General features: G+C 47.1%; 1 protein-coding gene across 7 annotated transcripts in view; it reads right to left on the bottom strand.

Moving 5' to 3' along the window:
- Positions 1-1,519: 1,519 nt before the first annotated feature.
- The window catches only part of GBF1 (golgi brefeldin A resistant guanine nucleotide exchange factor 1), a 125,008-nt gene continuing 108,469 nt past the window's right edge, over positions 1,520-18,058 (bottom strand). For 2 of the 7 annotated variants that reach the window (XM_072621002.1, XM_072620948.1), the window contains 25 exons: positions 16,633-16,776; positions 16,008-16,096; positions 14,760-14,962; positions 13,879-14,002; positions 13,438-13,563; positions 10,715-10,797; positions 9,824-10,060; positions 9,374-9,467; positions 8,722-8,898; positions 8,355-8,419; positions 8,137-8,260; positions 7,928-7,999; positions 7,752-7,846; positions 7,328-7,481; positions 6,690-6,915; positions 5,843-6,003; positions 5,431-5,677; positions 5,124-5,329; positions 4,706-4,856; positions 4,486-4,616; positions 4,179-4,280; positions 3,809-3,922; positions 3,360-3,540; positions 3,031-3,168; positions 1,520-2,429 (listed from right to left, as the gene is read on the bottom strand). In XM_072621002.1, coding sequence (XP_072477103.1) covers positions 2,149-2,429; positions 3,031-3,168; positions 3,360-3,540; positions 3,809-3,922; positions 4,179-4,280; positions 4,486-4,616; positions 4,706-4,856; positions 5,124-5,329; positions 5,431-5,677; positions 5,843-6,003; positions 6,690-6,915; positions 7,328-7,481; positions 7,752-7,846; positions 7,928-7,999; positions 8,137-8,260; positions 8,355-8,419; positions 8,722-8,898; positions 9,374-9,467; positions 9,824-10,060; positions 10,715-10,797; positions 13,438-13,563; positions 13,879-14,002; positions 14,760-14,962; positions 16,008-16,096; positions 16,633-16,776 — 3,725 coding nt within the window. In that variant the 3' untranslated portion in view covers positions 1,520-2,148. The remainder of the gene's footprint in view (positions 2,430-3,030; positions 3,169-3,359; positions 3,541-3,808; positions 3,923-4,178; positions 4,281-4,485; positions 4,617-4,705; positions 4,857-5,123; positions 5,330-5,430; positions 5,678-5,842; positions 6,004-6,689; positions 6,916-7,327; positions 7,482-7,751; positions 7,847-7,927; positions 8,000-8,136; positions 8,261-8,354; positions 8,420-8,721; positions 8,899-9,373; positions 9,468-9,823; positions 10,061-10,714; positions 10,798-13,437; positions 13,564-13,878; positions 14,003-14,759; positions 14,963-16,007; positions 16,097-16,632; positions 16,777-18,058) is intronic. The other 5 variants (XM_072620967.1, XM_072620956.1, XM_072620973.1 and 2 more) reach the window with 5 other exon arrangements.

Genomic DNA, 18,058 nt, shown 5'->3' with positions numbered 1-18,058 from the left:
TCCTTTGCAAGCCTCCCAGGCTCTGCCCCCACTCCATCCCTCTAGCATCATCTGCCATGTACACAGTATGTTACATGTCATTTGCATGTTGTCTCATCCATTAGAATGTGACCTCTTTTAGGTAAGGGAGGGTGTATTTGTCTATCTGTATCCTCAGTGCTCAGCAGTGCCTGGCATATAGTAAGCACTTACTAAATGCTTGTTTCCTGAATGATAGGCAGGAAACCAGCTAGACTCTACAGCTACCTAGTTCCCTATTCTTGTTGAATTCCTTCAACCTTGAGTTCTAAGATTCTTATCACCACCTCCTTAAGATAGCTCCACATTTCCCCTTGTCGGCCACACAGCTTATATCCCTGTTTTCCCTCCCTATGGTTGATTAAAGCACAAGTGGTCAGAAGACCCTTAAAGCAAAAGAGGAATTCTAGGCCTAGTTTGAGCACAGTTGAAGTTTTCCTAGGTGAGACTCTAGCATCTTGAAGTTCTAGCTCTATACCCAGTCACCCTCCCACAGGAGGATGTTGTAGGCATTCAGGGCTGCTGCTCTTTAGAAGTGGCAATCAGGGGGAGGCATTTCTGGGGCAATACAGCCATAACTGTGAGTGCTGACTTCTGTAGTCCTTGAGGGGGGTGGGCAATAATGTAGGAAAACGGCAAAAAATCGCAAGAATGTGTTAGTACCCAGAAGTACCTGCTCCTCTCTTTTTCCTGGTGGCACTGAGAGAGAAGTACCAGGCACAGACTAGTGGTTTAGAAGCAGGCCCTTAACTTATAGTAGTGGGTATGATGCTTCAAAGGCCAGGCCCTATAGGCATGAGACTAGGACTTGGGGGGGAAAATCTTCAGCCACTTCTATCTGCATACCATCTTGCCTTCTGCAAGTAGATAAGTTGGGAGTCACAGGGTTGGCAAGTCACTGAATTTTTCTGGGCCTCCGTTTTCCACCCCTGTTGAAGAAGGTGGGGTATAGGCCCTAAAGTTTCTTCATACCTGACATCTTATGATGCTCTGACTTGGTTCCTAGGCTTAAGCTTCTGGAGCCCTAGTGATAGTAGATTGCAAGGATTAAGGCCTAGCTCTATCCGGTAATGGGCAACACCAGCCCTAGTTTTCAGTTCCCCCACTGTCTCATTTCTCCTTAGAACAGGGAGACTGTGGAGGAAGGTAATCTCTGGGAGCTGCAATTATTCATAAACTGTTCTAGCCTTATTTCCCACTAGTTTTGGAAGGTACAATTGCCCTTAGTGATGCCCTTCCCCAGGCAGGAGGGTAGTTGGGCAAAGTGACTGGTGGCTACAGACTGGCAACAAAGAAAACCTGTCCTTGTATCCAGTTCCTTGGTAAGCAGGGGACAGAATGCTGCAGGGTCCCCGTTTATGTCTTCTCTCCCCCTCAGCTAGCCCTGTGGATCTCTTGTGTTAGGACTAGTCCCTTCTCTATCAAGTCAGGCCACAGACTGAGAAAAGAAGTATTCGGAAGGGGAGGAGGTAAAGCAGAAGGGGAACGGGAGGCTGGTGGGTGGGTTTTATTACATTTATTACATTGTAAAAAGTCAATTGTTAACTTCATATGTACATGCTCCTGTCGGCAATTCCCCTCGTCACCTCTGTCTCCTGGCCCTAACTAACTCCCCAAATGAACCCAACTCACGGATAAAGGAGGAAGAGCTGGAGGAGGTAGCTCAGGGCTGATGGGGAGAGGAGAGGTCTGAGGAAAGGGAAGCAAAGTGCAATGTGGTTGGAGTATAGCTCTCAGAGCTCGGACTGAAGGATAAGGGCAAACAAGGGGCCCCTAATGCCAAGAAACAACATGGACAAGGCTGGTTGGCACTGATGCCCACAGGTCTCTCCCTTAGGGTTAGTCCAGGACTCCTTAGAGACTAGAGTTAGCCTGGGGTGGGCTCTCAGGGAGGCCTCCCAGAAATGATGAGCAGAAGAAGACAGTCTCTTCTCCCTGGATGACGTCTCTAGGAGTGCTGCCCTCATTCCCTTCAGCAATTTTCCAATTTGGCTCCAATGAGAGCAGCAGCAGTGGCCGGGCTGGGCCCAGAGGTGGCATCAACATAGTGTGCAACCAGAAGAGGGAGAGGGTGAGAGGCCCTCAGTGGTGTGACAGAAGGGATAGGCCCAGTCTTTCCAATCACCTGTCTTAGTTGACTTCAGAAGTGGGCATAGAGTCAGTGGGTCGAGGAGCAGTTAGCAGAGGTACAGGTGAAGTAGCCTCGATTAGGGCTGGATTTAGAATGATGGGCAATGTCATGGGTGGCACGCCCACCTGCAGTGGGGAAGCCAGGGGCTGCAGGATCAGGGGGGGCTGGGCCAAGGGCGCAGGGCCATCTGTGCTGGGACTCAGCTTGCTGGGTGTCAAGACTGTAGAAGAACCAGAACAACTACTGGCTGCTGCTCCAGAGACCTCGGGCTTCTCTGAATCTGTGGGGGAAAATGTTGCAATATTCAGATCCCACTTTGGCACATTCTACAAACATTCCTCCCATGCACCTGGATTAGGTTCCCTGCCTCAGCCTAGACAAGTGATAATCTACCTTGTTGCAGTGCTGAGTCTCCTTAAGTCATCTCTTCCAGGGTCTAACCAACCAGGCAGTTCATTTTACATCTAGGCTTAATCCCTACTCTTCTACCCTGAGTTCTACAAGAATTAATAAAGAAAAGCCCAAACGACGTAGTCCTCCTATCCCTTTGCTCAGCATCACTCTCCCCCTCACTCACACTTCCTTCTGAATGGCTCTACTATACTGGCGGTTGATGGAGCCTACACTTTTCTGATTCCCTGGGAGTGCTGTCCTTGGAGTCATTAAGACCAGATTTCACATCCAGTCCCAGACACTAATCCTAGACAAGCTACTTAACTTGTCTCCCTCAGTTTCCTCATATGTAAAATGGGGACAATAATAGCACCTACCTCCTACTTAGCTCAGCGCCTGGCACACAGCAGGAGCTTACTAAGTGCTTATTCTCTTCCTCTCATTACCCCTTCTTTTAATATTTAGAAGTGCAGAGAAAGGAGACTTACCATAGGCCCCCAGCTCTGAGGGCATTTCTGGAGTATAGTTGTGGCTAGACAGTCTTGGGTCACTGGCAGCAGGAGTCAAATGGGCAGAGGTCAAGGATTTCTGGGAATGCGGTTCGGTAGGTACCGGTGGCAGGGGATCTGGGGAGAGTTATAGTTCAGATAGTATCTCTTAGCTTTCTGTAAAAGAATAGTCTTGTCTCCTCCCAATGGCTGTGTGCCACTGACCAACCCAGGGCACTGAGCCCCAATCCAGTTTTAGGCTCTCTGGGAGCTCTAGGGTTCCTTTGTGCTGAAGCTGGGGAGAAGTGCTCAGTAGGGCCTTCCCATACCAGGGATGACTGTCTGCTTGAAGAGATCATCTCGCAGGTGGGGCAGGAAACAGTCAATACGTTCCCAGGTGATCTCCCAGAGGGCAGAGGAACTGCTTCCCCTGGTGTCTGCGTTATGGAAGATCTCGGCAGTATCCATCACCAGCAGCATGTTCTTCAGTGACTCAGGGATGGCCTCAGACTGGGAGAGAGGTATGTGTGGGGAGGGGGAAACAGAACAGATGGGAAAGAGGCAAAGAGCAGCCCTCAGACAAGGAAACTGAACAAGTGCATGTGGAAGTTAGGAATTTAGAAGGGTAGGGCAAAGTGACTGGGCCTGGTGGGGGGGGAGGTGGAAGGAGCACAGGAGAAGAGGCCACACTGAGGATAGGGTAGGGACAAAGCTCAGTGGATAGAGACCGAGTTTAATGGGGAGGGAGCAGAGGTTGGGGAGCTGTAGGGGACCATACCAGTAAGTCGCTGGAACCTGCATGCATATACTTGTCCATGAAATCCAGGATGGTCAGCCAGAGTGCAGCAAAGGTTGGAAGTGACAGCAGTGGGGATAGGTGCTGCAGGAACACCTGTGGCCCACCAGTGGCTGATCAGATGATCGAAGACACCACCCTTGTCCCTGGTTCCAGGGATGGGAAGAAGCCCTATCTAGCCTGTCTCCCTTGTAGGCCTTTGTCTCGGGTGATTCCTTTGAGGCTCAGGATTCTTCTGGGCCCTCAGATTCCACAGGGCACTGAGAGATACTTGTTCCCTGCCTTCCCTATCTTCCAGTGGGTGCTGTTTGGGTAGTAGCCCAGGGGGAGGGCCTGGTGTGGGTGATCATACCTTGGAAAGCAGTGTGGAAGCCCTCATCCGTGTCTCCTCCATTCCCCCTACATCTGCAGGGCTGATGTTCTCCAGAAGTTTAGTCAGCAGAGGAAACAGCACCTGGTAGCCAATCAGCCCACATCCCACCCCCCCCCAGTAAGATCAATGGTAAGCTTGGCTCCCAAAGACGCAGGACAATGGCTGGGGGAAGGGAGAAGGAGGGAAACGTGTCATGGTGGGTAGGCTGGGGCCTAAGGTAAATATTGGTATAGAAGGCTCTTATCCCTGCAGCAAGCTGTCCAGGATTTCTTCTCCACTCCATTACCTTATTAAAACAGGACTCCCATTCCAGGGCATCTAGTTTCTGCAGGTCATGTACCAACAGTGCCCTCTGTAGATAGGTGAGCGCCTGCATCCGTACCTGACGCCGGGCATCGCAGCAAAGCCAGGCAATACCTGAGCAGGAGGTCGAGGGGAGGAGTCAGTTACTGATGACATCCCAATTGACCTCCTCAGCCCTACTCCTCATTTTCCTTGGGGTTTACCCTGAAGCAATGGGCACCAGCAATGAGCCCAGAGGGTCCGGGAATCAGCCTCAATTTTCTTGCCCCCTGTCTCCAAGTGACGCTGCTCCTCAGCCCAGGAGCTGTAAATAGTTGCTGCCCGTGTGTGCAGGGTGTGCATCAAGTCCAGCAGCTGGAATCACAAAGGAAGGATTTGTGACTAGGATCTTGGGAACCCAAACTACTTGATCTTCATTGCTCCAGACCTGGTCCCCTCAAGGATAATACCTACCCCACCAATCATCCTATTCCTAAAACAACTCCATTATCCAGTTCTTTTGCTTCAGGAGTTTGTTCCTCAGGCTCCCTTCTCAGCCCGAGCCTGCCTACCCTGGCCCCCAGCTGGGTTCCCCAACAGCCAGGCACAGGGAGAAGAGGAAATAAATGGCGACATACTTACGTCCTGACTGACCTGTAAAGACACCGTATGGTAGCTAGCAGGCACTCCTTCATCATCTTCGTCATCACTGTGTCCACCACGAGTGGTGTGCTGGCTGGATGCCCGGGGTCGACGAAGCGCTGAGCCATCCTTAGACTTCTTCTTGAAGCGGTTCCCTTTGCTGTCATATTTGTGACATTTGCTCCGTTTTTCCTGAGATTTGCATCCTGTGGAGACCCAGGCCATATTTCTCTGTTCATGTAAACCTCTACTCCTCCCTCTCTCCTTTTAAGGCAGTTCCCTCCTCCCTCCCTCCTCCCCCACTTACCACCATTCAGACTGGCCTCCACAAAAATTCGGATGGTCTTGACACAGAGCTCAAAATTGTCTGGGGTAATATGAGCAGCATCTCGCACAATGAAAGACAGTGACTCCACACATTTGAGGAGAGACTTTGTGTCATGAGGTCCCAGGTCCAATCCCACAGTAAGGCTGTATTGATTTACCAGAGGAGAAGGGCCAAGCCGGTTTGATCCTGGTCCTGGCTTGGGGCTATCTATGTCATCCTTCCCCACCTGTACAGAATATGAATGTGGGCAGGAAGTTGGATGATTTGCCTGGCACAGAGCTAAGAGCCTGATTTGGCTCTAATTATCCCCTTCACTGTGCCCCAAGAAAACCAGGATGACACCCAGACCAGGATGGGGAGTCCTACAGCCCATTGCCCCTTGTTTTCTTACCACTAGCCAACCACTGTTGACCACGTCAGCATCAGTAGCTGAACGATGCATCTTGCCTGGTCTACCATGGTCAGTATAGACCTCTGAGTCTGAGGTGTAGCCTCGGTCCAAGCTGACGTCACTGGGGTGGTAGGAGGAGAGTTCACTGTCTGACTGAGCACCTGAGCCAAGTGAGAACGTGGTCACAATCAGAGTGGGTATGGGGATACGGATGGAGATGCTGGAACAAAATACTAAAAGACACTATGGGCTTCTCTCCCATGAGGAAAAGGATTCTTTTGTGTCTGGGTTAGCTTAGGAAGTCCTGCCACCAGAAGTGTAGAGATAACCTTTATCTTAGTCATTTTTGGGGCAATGGGACTCAGGCTCCTGTTGACAAGGGTTACCACTGCAGGGACTGAAGAACAGTTGGTCTCCACAAAGTCTCATCATTCTTGTGGCACATTCCATGTGGCAGACAAGTGATGGAGTGAAGACATAACCAGACTTGGAGTCAGGAAGACCTGAGTTCAAATACTGCTTCAGACAATTACTAGTTATGTGACCATGGGCAAGGCCCCTTAACGTCTCTGAGCCTCAATTTTCTTATCTGTAATACGATGGCCTCCAAGGTCACCCTTCCAGCTCTAAATCTATGATGATCTTTCCGTTATTCTCTATGCCTCCTTTGGGGCCTTAACCCATAGGTGGCACTGGAGAGTTGACAGGAGTATTGGAGGCTAGCAGATGCAAGTATTTAATTTGCTTAATGCAATCTCTGAGCTCTTTCTTTCATTTTTCTTTCTCTAACCCATGGAAGACTGCAAGAATGGAAAGACAGCTGCTTATCTAGGAGAGGAAAGCTCACCAGTATCAGTGGCATCTGTCCTGGCTGTGGCCTGCAGCGAGGGAGGAGGCTTCACCCCTGAGCCGATGCACTCCAGCAGGGTAAAGAGTGTGGCCCAGTCATCCCCAGAGTGGATGTTAGCTGCATTGGTCTTGAGCAACTCATGGAGTCCATAGGCAACCTGGTGGCTGACACGAGACAGCACACTAGGTTTCATCAGTAGTAGGATACGAAGAGAGAGCAGCACCTGGAATGGTAGGAAGTGAGCATAGGACCCACCACTCACTCTCTACTTTCCTGCTTGCCTCACCCATCCTGGGAACAGAGTATAACAATGGTTTGCCTATGGGGTACCCTGCTACTTCCTCTGGCCTGTTGTGGTCAGAGAAAGTGAGGACTCTAGGATCCCAAGGGGCACAGTGGATGGTCTGGATGCAAGCCCCATGACTAAAGCCATTTCAGACTTCTCCTCCTTTCCCCTCACCATTCCTAGATGGGAATCTTTGCTAGGGGGTCCTCTCATAACATTAGGAAGCAATCTATGCTTCCATTATTTCTAAGCCCCTTAAAGTATGGCACTCAGACAGTGCCACGGATGACACTTGGTCTTTGGTCCATCTCTTTTACCCCTGTCTTCCAGATGATTAAAATCCCTTCACCTGGCCACTGATTTCCTCTCTCCTTAGCAACCGTATGGCCAGGCGCAGTAGCCCCACCACAGCCCGCTCCACCAGGAAGCAGAAATCCAGCGCCTGGACACAGAGGTGGTACAAATGATCACGTACTGTCTGCCATACGCAGCCCACACGGTCCCTGTGTGGCAAGAAGAAAGGGAGAGGGAAGAGAGGTAGTGAACCAAGGAACAGAGGCCAGTTTGGTACTAGGTATCCCTCCAATACCCTAGTACTACACTAATCCCTTTAGGGTCCCTTGATGTTGACAGTGAACATAGGGAGTATGATGAGTCCTGTTGCTCTGGTATAGCAACCTCCTGCTTGTATAGGCCCTGCTATTCTCTTGGTACTAGCTTCAAGAACCTCAGTATGGGTGCAGGGTCCGTGACTCCAGCCTTCTGTGTCTCACCTGTTCTCTAGCACAATGCGCAGAAGCATTTCCAGGCAGAATGCAGCATCTTCCTCATCATAAGTCTCCTCATCTGGTGTCACTGATATCAGAGCCTAGAGGGGAGAAGGAGACAATATGCTGCTATCTCCCCACTGGCACCCAGCCAGACCTCGTCTAGTTCTGCTGCTTCATACCTTCATCAGCTCTTGTAAGGACTCCAGCTGCAGGAACTTGCTTTCAGTGATCATCTTCTCTGGGTCACATTGCTACAGTGGCAGGAGGAGGGAATCAGTGGCCTGAGTGGGAGTTAGGAAAGAAATCCCACAAAGCCAGAGTCCTACCCTGCGGGAAGCTGAGACCTGATCACTGAAGAAAACAGTGGGAAGATAGCTGGGAAAGGTACCTTGATACAGTCCAGGGCCATGCGCTTGGCTTCCTGGTTCTCGGTGGATGGACCTCTCATGCTGGACTGCTCAGGACCACTCAGTGTCAACCAGCTCACAAAGCTCAGTACAGTTGATTCTCCTCTGAAGAGGGATGGAGAGAGGGGACATATTCAGGTTAATTCCAAATTCTTGGATATTCCCTCCCCATGGCCCAGAGCTTCTGGCCTACCCTCACCGGTTAGATGGTGTTTCTTCCCGCTGCAGAGAGATCTTGCCATTGGGATCCACAAAGTCTTCTACCTAGGAAAGCCAGCTGTTCTTAACATGACCGTCACTTATTACTCAATCCTAACACGAGTTCTCTAGCTTTACTCCTGACAGCCTCCTGTTCTGCTGTTCTACTGAACAACTGACTTTCAATGCCTCTGACAGCTGCCCTCCTGGGGAATATCATATACTGACAGTCCCTTGATACTAAAGCCTATTAGAAAAGGACCAGGCCGATGCAAGGCACTGATGCTAAGCTCTGCCTTCCCCAAGTTTAATTTTCCTCCAAAACTGCAGTTAGTGCTCAACTTTGTCCCCTAACCCTTTAATCTTACCTCTACCATGGCCTTGGGCAGTAGCTGGGCTCGGAACAGCTGCAGCATGGCCTCCATGATGTTCTTCCAGCCTTCTCGAAGGATGTCGCCATGGCGATGGGCCAAATGGAAAACAGTCTTGGCTGCAATGTGAGCTTTGGGGTTGCTCCCAAATACACTGGGCAGGTTCTCAATGGACTGAAGAGGCAGAGAAGATGACATCTAGGGCCTAGCTAAAGTCTAGGAAGTGTCTTAGGTCCTTACTTGCTAACTTCTCCTTTGGGTCCTCATATTAGCTCTGAGTTGACCCCTTCTCTCCAAGATATTGTGGGAGCCCCTGGGTATTCAAAGTCCTCAGATCTGCTCCTTCTCCTCTCCCCCAATCTTCATGTAAGCAATAGTGATTCAAACCTCCCTCTCAGAATATGCTGGACATGAAGGGCCAGAGCTCCCAAAAGACCTTGCAGTAAACAATGAAGGATGGGGTTACTATGGAGACAATGCTGAGTGAAGTACATAACTACAGGAGAAAGTTAAGCTTTCAATGGAACCCCAGTTATTGTTTGGGTGTCTATGGTGTCTGCGGTGTCTGCCTCCATGGGGCATCAGGTTCAGGTAGTCTCCTGCTTCCCTATGCTGTGCCCCTCAATGCCTTCCTGCTACCCTTACTCACCTCACTACTGAGGGCTGTAAATTTGCACAAAGAGATGATGAGATTGTCAAACACGTCACTCAGGCCATAGTGGGCGGAGATCATGGCACATTTCCTGCAAAGCCCCATCCCCCACCCCAGGAACAGGGTCACTGGAAGGGTCAGCTGCCTTTCCAAGTACCATGGAAGATCTTTCTCAGGGTTCTCCCCTGATGATATACTTCCTACATTAGTACCACCTGCAAGGTGGGTTCCCCCAAGCCTCAACTTTCCCCCAAAGGAGGGATACTCTGGGAAGATGTAACTGAATTTCTAGTAGAATAAGAGAGGTCTGAGGTTCCCAGGCATAGGCTCAGAAGTAGCTTAAAGTGACCCATCGCAGGGAAATTCACGGTGAGGACAGTTGGGCAATGGGTGTTATCAAGTGAGTGGGAAGGATTTCAAGGCTAAGACAAAAGACAAGGTGGGCACCTGAAGCCTGAAATAGCCTTCTGGATGATTGTTTCTTCGAGGCTCTTGTCAAAGACATAGGAGAGGGCAGCAATGGTAGGGCCCCAGGTCATGGTGAAAAGGTCATGATCATAGCTGCCAGCAGGTACCAGCAAGAATATGCCTTCAGGGGTTGCGCCTCGATGCAGTAGGACATTCCACACGTAGTTCTCCCTCACCAGACCAGTCTGTTCTTCAGGCATCACAATCTCATCATTCCTATAATCCAGTGGGGGATGAGTACAATGACAAGGCCAAGATGGCACACCTGCCCATGAATCCAGCATCTCCAGTTGATTCAAGGGCTTCTTCCCCTCCCTGCTCTTATCTCCCACCAGCACACCCATCCTACTGCAGCTAGTCTGACTGCTCACTGCTGAGACATTAGACAGGAAGGAAAAGGTAGCCCTCCCCCACAATCTCTTCTGTCTCATGACTCTGAAACTCCTTTCCCCCTGCGTCTCAGGGGGAAATAGTTTCTAAACTTCACCATTATACCAGAAACCTTTCTAGGAAGTCAGAAGAAACTTGGCTGTAAGAGGAATGCTCTCTGCTTCCTCTCATTTACAAGCGGTTGCCTGGATCAAAAGGTCATCAATTAGGCCTAATTGTGACCCAGGTTCCCAGCCTGGGCTTGCCAGCTTTCTCTGTAGGCCATCTATGGGTCATCAGGAGACCCTTTTAAGAGAAACAATTAGGATCCTTCAGCCTTTGGGGTCCTAGAAAGTTTTGCCCAAGGAAGGGAAGTACTAGCAGAGAACCAGTTCTCATCTGGGAGGTGAGTCAAACACTGTACAAGAGGCCATCAGGAAGAGAAGGGGATGGGTTCTCTCAATTCAAAGGCTGAGTACCTCAGTCCTCATTAAAACTTACTTGATAGCATGGTACATGTCCTCCAGGATGTCCTGCTCAAAATCTTTTCCTCCATTCACGCCCTTCAGGTTCTTTCGGAACTCCTAAGAACAGTTCAATAAGCTTCTTGTCCCCTTGCTCCTTCTCCCTCTGCCCCAGGTACTGCTAGGCTCTAGCAGGGTTGCTCAGTACAGAAAGAGCTTGGAAAACAGCTCCCTCTTTCCACCCTCCTCATAGTCTCAACTCTTTCAAATCCAATGACTTGCTTCTTCATCCCACTTCAGTCATTTATCAGCACAGGATTGCACCATTTCTTCAGAACTGCCAATCAGAACCTTGGAATTCTGCTTCCAGATGACAGTCTCCTTTCCCCCCACATTCTATTATTAATTCTCCCCTTTATCCTTATTGTGACCTCTAGTCCCTTCTTCCCATTCTCCATTTCCTTTATTTTGGCTTCACTTTTTTGCCCAAATACCCAGCCTTGACCCCATGGTTAGTCACTTAAATGTGCCATTAACTAGAATCCAAGAATTCCTTGTTATAGTGAGCTTCTACTATTGCTGAACCATCACCACCACCACTACCACCACCATCATCATCATAGCTAGAACTTGTGTAGTACTTTAAGGTTTGCAAGGCTCTTTACAAATATTTTCTTTTATCCTTCTTAACAACCCTGAGAGGTAGGTGCAAATATCCTCATTTTATAGATTAGGAAACTGAGGCATAAAGAGGTTAAGTTACATAACTAGTAAGTATCTGAGTCTGGGTTTGCACTCAGGTCTCTATCCACTGCCCTATCAGCTGCTTGAACTATTATCCCAGGGATAGCAACCTTTTGGTTTCTCTGCTTAAGCTCCAAAGCTGTTCAGTCCTGCTGAAGACAAATCACACGTCTGAGCTGTGAAAATCATGAAACTGAGCTGCCTTCACTCCCAGATTTGCGTTATATACCTCAGCTGGGCCATGGCTGCTGACAATTTTTCTACTCTACCCATATCAACTTCTTATCTCATTCTCCACAGCATTCCCAATCCTAAAAAATATTTGTGACCCTTATAACCAATTCTGATACTATCCTATCTCTCCTACTGTTCACTACCAATTTCTTACAAAAGTTATCTAGTTCTGCTCCCACCATTCTACCAGAACTCATTTCTCAAACGTCACCAATGACATCCTGACTGCCAAATGCAATGGTATTTTTGAAGTTCTCATTCTCTTTAACTGCCCTCCGCCCCAGCTTCTGATACTTTTGCCAGTTTCTACTAATTGCATACCACCACCAGCCCTTACCCGTTGCCCCCAGGCTTCAGAAACATCTCCTTGTCCTGGTTTCCTTCCCACCTTGAGAACTGCTCCTCTCCCTCCTTCATTGGCTCTTCATCTTGTACCCAACCCCTTTGTGTGGATATTCATCCAGGACTATTCCTGTCTCTCCAAACTCTTCCCTTAGCAATCTCATTCACTAAAGTTCAATCATTACTTTTATGCAGATGACTTCCAACTCTACATCTTCAATCCTGACCTCTCTTATTAACTCCAGTCCCTTATTTCCAATTGCCTACCTTGACTTGGATATCTCACTAGTACCTCAAATTCATCATATCAAAAACTAGTAACTCCTTCCCCCTAAATCTGTTCCTCCATCTGGCTCCACTGTTCCTGGCTATGACACCACAATTCACTCTGTCTCCCATGGTTGTAGCCTCAAGGCCACATTTGATTCTTTTCTCTCTTTACTTCTTGTATCCCATCAGTGATCAAATCTTATTAAATGAATTTCTGACACGACTTCTATCTGTTCCCTAACCTTTACTCAATTCCAAAGGTCTGCATTAACACAAGCCTGGACTACTGTAATAACTTCCTAATAGAACTCCCTGACTCCACTCTTTCTCATTCCAGTCTTTCCTTTCTACTGTCAGAATAATCTTTCCTATTCACAGAGTTGGTCACTTCCTATGCTAAGCAACTGGTGCTTATGAAGAATTCAAGGTCCTCTATAATCTGGCACCAGCCTAGCTTTCTTTATCTCAAGATTCCTTCCCAATATGCACTCTATGCTCCAGTCCAAAGGGCCTATTCCCTGCCTCTTGCAAACTGTGCCTTCCTCTCTCTATGACCATGCCCATACCATCTCCTATGCTATAACGCTCTTCTTCCCTACTCTCACCCTTTGAACTGAATTTTACCCATCCTTTAAAACCTGACTTAAACGGTCCGTCCTTCTGATCCCTCCTGGGCAGTTATGATGAACCTCACAAAACACTTTGCTAAGACACTTATCAAGTAATATTGTATATCGTACTATTTATATTTGGGTTGTAATCCCCTACTAATAGAATATAAGCTCAATGAAGGTAAAGACTTTTAGCTAAACACAGTAACTTTTAGATTCTTTATTTATTTATTTATTTATTCATTTATTTATTTATTTATTTATTTATTTATTTATTTATTTATTTTTTGTAATGTTTAACAGTCACTAACTTTTAGATTCTTGCAGAGCGCTCTGTATATGAAAGCTACTTAACACATGTTTGTTGAATGAAAGAAAAGCTAGAACACTTTTCATCTACTCCATTCAGGGGAGGAATGACTATGTTAGTGACCTCTAACTTAGACTGACCTCAGATGAGCTCTCTTCTTACTACCCCATTCTGGATCAGGACCTTCATGCTTTGCCCCCTGTAATCTAATGCTGGGGCAGTCCTACCTTGATAAGAATACATACTCACCTCCAGAGTCATAGGTACATTCTGTTTGCGTACATTGTGATTGTGCTGGTCAGTGTTGAGCATGATAACAGCATAGGCCAGGGCAAAGCAGGCATCACTATTTGCAAATGGGGAGCCATTACACTTCTGAAAAACAGAAACCCCACAGCTATCAGTGTCCAAGTCTCTGTCCTTTCTGCAGTTAACCTTTATCTACCCCCCATCCAGTGGCTGATGCTTACACAGATGCCAGTGAGAGCCCAGACAAAACATAAAAACCCTGCCAACCCCTGGGTAGAAGCCTATGCCCCCTTTTCCATGAGGAATGTTAGCCATTGCCACCAGACTCTCAGCTTGTCTAGGAGATAGCAGTGTGTGCCAATGGTTTCTCAATTACACTTGAAATTACAGGTTTGTTCCCCCAGATCTTCCCTCCTCCACTCTCCCCCCCCCAAAACCTACCATCCAGTGCTCTGTAAAGGCCTCTAGTAGCCTCTGAATAACTGGAGCTTCTCCTGGTAAGCGAAAGGCCTCCAGGTAGAGGCGTAGAGCTTCATCTAGACGTAAGCCCTGGAAACTGAAGGTGCTGAAATGGGGAGGGAGGATTGGGGAGAGAGGAAAGGTGAGGAAGTTAGTAAACAGCTACTGAGAGCAAAAGATCTACCCTTCAATATGCCAAAGGCCTTCTAACCTACTCTTCTCCCAGGTAGGTAAGGAAACTTCTTAGTCTTCCTCATTGTATTAATAACATTGAATACTTCTAGCCCCCAAATCCTGGTACTTTGTATCCATAGCCTTTCACCTCTAGGGTACAGGTTCTTTACTTGGAATCAGTAAACTTCATTCTCCACCTCCCCATATTTTGATAACTGTATTTCAACATAATTGTTTTCCTTCGCAATCCTATGTTTTTCATTTTATACATTCAAGAACACTATTCTGAGAAGTGGATCAGAGGCTTGACCAGAATACCAAAGAGGCCCAGACACAAAAAGGGAATGAATTTCTGCTCTAGTGCTTTAAATACCACTCCTATCCAACTTGAAGCCAAGGTACCCTCATTTTTCCACTTCCAAGTGAGCCCTCAATAGAAATAGGAACTGACTGTATCTGGCCCAACTTGCACTTAAGATTGGGACTCTGGGCCCAATGTGACACAGCAAGGAGTGGTAAGAAATGCAGAGAGCACTGGCTGGGCTTCTAGGTAAAAAAAAAACCACTTCCCAAAATGAGAAAGTTTCAAGTGAGGACCTGAAGAGTGAGGTGGGGCAAGTCAGCAACTTGCCTCATCCTAGGCCAGATTACTATTCTGTGCGCAGGGACTGTGCCCACTACCCACTCACCCCACAAAGCTCTCCAGCAGGTCAAGGTTCTTTCGGTCACTCACAAACTCTCCAATCATCTTTTTGTCCAGTCGGGGATTCTCTCGAAGCCATTGGGCAATTTCATTATTGTCCATAGGGATAGTCAGAAGACCCTTCTCCTGAAGGAACTGAATCCCTTTCTTTGGTTTCTGGTTAAACTGTTCTGTGCCTGTGATCAGTAGCTGTGAGAAAAGGCTTAAGGCATTAGATCCTCTCTGCATCCAGAATGGATAGACTTCAAAGCTAGGTCAGGCTCTCCTCTTATTTCCTCATGGCCTCATGTCCCTCAGCTGTGTAGTACCCCATCTTCCCAGGACAGAAAGCTCCAAAAGCAAAGCCTTTGACATCTTCTAATCTCTACTTTCAGCGGCCTTCTCTAAGGGAATGGGATGAATATCACACTTACTAAATATATGTCCATTAGAGAGGACCCTTGAAGCAGTTGGAAGAGGGGCCAAAAGAAAATTTCTTCTGCTCTCTAACTCTATCCTTTTCCCCTGGGATTTCTTAGCAGTATCACAGCCTGTAGCCCAACCTGCTGACATCTCTCCTCCCTGAGTGCTGCTTGTGTTGTGCACTCCTGTTGAGGGCTGAGGATGGATGGCCACGGGGATGAGTCAATTCTACATTTACCCAAGTATAGGCAGGGAAGGGCAAACCAAACATACCAGTCTGCCATTGGGACCAGAGAGACAATCTGGGGGGCGGGGAGGGGGATGGGGGAAGAGAGTGATAGAAAGAGGATGGCAGAAGTGTTTTAAAAAAGGTTTCCATTTCATTAAGAAACTCAAAAGCACAAACATCTACATGAACTTTACTAAAGCACCAGAATAAATGTCAATTCCCTGTAGTTCCTACAATCATAGAAATGACCTACTGAACCTTCTTTGGGACCAAGATAATACCAGCAACCTTGGTTCCTATTTTCACAACTCCCATTCTTCCAACTTATATACTTTCCCTTGCCTACGAACACAGGTGAAGGGTTAGGCTTTAGGTTTTGGCAAATAATCTAGCCCTAGTTGTTGTGCCCACCCACAGTTGTTGCAGGAAATGGAGGAAGGCCCAAAGGGAACTTGGAGTTATTGAAGTCCTAACCAGGTAATAATCTGGGAATCTAACAGGTTTCCTTCAATGATTTGGATGTGCTGCCAAATCCTCTGTGAACCCTTAGGATAAGGGGCACCCAAGGAACAACTGGGAACAAAACATAACTGATTTTTATACCTTTTTCTTGCTTTTAATCTCAATCAGTTCCTGGGGATTTGGAAGGAGGCAGGAAAATCGAGGTGGCTTCCGAGGAATTTTTTTGTCAGCTAAGTAGAAAAAAAATATGAAAACACAATGAGCCACCACCTCATTTCCCTTGGGATAGTTTAAGATGCCTCCAGGACTCTGGTTCCCTCCAGTCCTCCTGCTTCATTTTCTTCTATTTCTCTTCTAGAATCCAGATATAACTTCATCATCCTACCTACATAAACAACCTTTTCTACAATCCTAAAATTTCCCACTTTTCTAGTGCTTAGCAAACCAATCACTTTTTCCTTCTTTTTTTTCTTTTCCCACTTCTCACAAGTATGTGCTACTCCTAAATGGCTTCTCCCCGGTAATGCCTTCCTTATGAAAAATGTAAAGGAGTCTAACGGCAGACCTCAGAACCATGGACAGCAATTCCTGAAGGTCCCGGGCTCCCTTTCTCCATGAATCTGAAGGGATGATGAGTAGCCAAGCCCCTCCAAGATAATTCTCAGGTTTTCTTTCTTTCAATCAGTCAACAAACATTTTCTTCCTCTCTCTGCCTTTTCCTGAGAAGTCCTCTACCCAAATAAGCCTTGTGGGACCCAACACCAACCACCTGCATCACCACCTTCCTCCAGGTCATTGCAGCCCAATTTTCCCTGCTCAGCCAGCAACTGCCCTCCCCCAGGTGGATGCAGCCCTGGGTGATCTGGGATTGTCCCTGGGTGTTTTCCATCATTGGCTGCTTGTTCACTGCCTGTAGGTGAGAGAAAAAGTGTGAAGAATCAGAGTTCTAGGTGAATTTTTGGATGAATTGTTTTCTTTTGGTTGACAGAAAACTGTTTGCATGAATATGGATATGATGTTCCTTTACCTCTTCCTACACACTGTGTGAAGGAAAGACTGGTAAACCATGTCTGAATAAATGCCCAAATGAAGTAGAGGCTCAATTAGTGGCAGTCAATCTATATTGAAATACTACCAGTGGGCAAAACATAAGGAGCCAGAAGTTGGGGTGGGGAGGAGGAGGAAGGTAGGGTTGTGGGGAGAGAAATATCCAGCACAGCAACTAATGGGGAGAGCCTTCATCATTCTAACCAGAGGCTACAAGAACGTGGTCTTTGGTTGTGACTTCCTCGAATCCAAGATAGTGTCACAGCTCATGTCAAGTCAAAATTTATTAAGTGTCTGCTCTGTACTGAGCAATAATAATAAAAGTGATGATAACAGTGATAGTAACTAACATTTATATAGTAGAGTCATATATGGTAAAGTGGACAGAGTCAGACTGAAAGCCAGGAAGACCTCAATTTAAGTCCCAACTCTGACATATCCTGGCTGTATGACCCTGGCCAAGTCACTTAACCTTTCAGTGCTCTAGGAAACTACAGAAAAGGTATAGACCTACAGAGGGAGGAACTTCCCTTACTTGGGAGTTCTCTATACCAATGAAATCCCGGGTTCAATTCTTATCCTACTACATAGTAGTTTAAGGTTTGCAAAGTGATTTATGAACATTATCTCACTGATAAGCAACCTCAGCTAGAGATTAGAAGTATTTTATTTTTGTTTTTTATGAGCAAGTTTAATGCCAGCCAGCTCAGTTCTGGTTAGATCACCTGCTATACACTCTGATATTTTATGCCTTTTGAATTATCTTTTGATTATCTATCTTGTAATGAAGAATTTCCTATATTCATTTGATTGTAAACAGATAGGGAGATTAAGATGAGGAAGAAAAATGTTGTCTGATGGTCTGTAGGTGTCTAGAAAGTTGGGGCTCAGTAGGGTATACCAGGGATGAGAGAACTGGAGCTCCAATTGGCTTTGTGCCTAAATAATCACAACTAAAGAGAGCTGACCCTGGAATCAGGTTTCTTCCTTGGAATGGACTTAAGTTGGATTTCATACCTTAGGAAAATCATGGGGTATGGCAGAGTCCTTAGGAGTTTTCTTTAAAAGTGGTAAGAAAAATTCAGCAAAGGGGGGAGGACAGTAGAGCAGAGCTGCAGGAGGAAAGCAAAGAGGAAGGGAGGATT

The sequence above is a fragment of the Notamacropus eugenii genome, chromosome 1, assembly GCF_028372415.1.
Source record: "Notamacropus eugenii isolate mMacEug1 chromosome 1, mMacEug1.pri_v2, whole genome shotgun sequence".
Lineage (NCBI taxonomy): Eukaryota > Metazoa > Chordata > Mammalia > Diprotodontia > Macropodidae > Notamacropus > Notamacropus eugenii.
The sequence above is the reverse complement of the archived record's forward strand: the minus strand, read 5'-3'. Positions and strand labels throughout refer to the sequence as shown.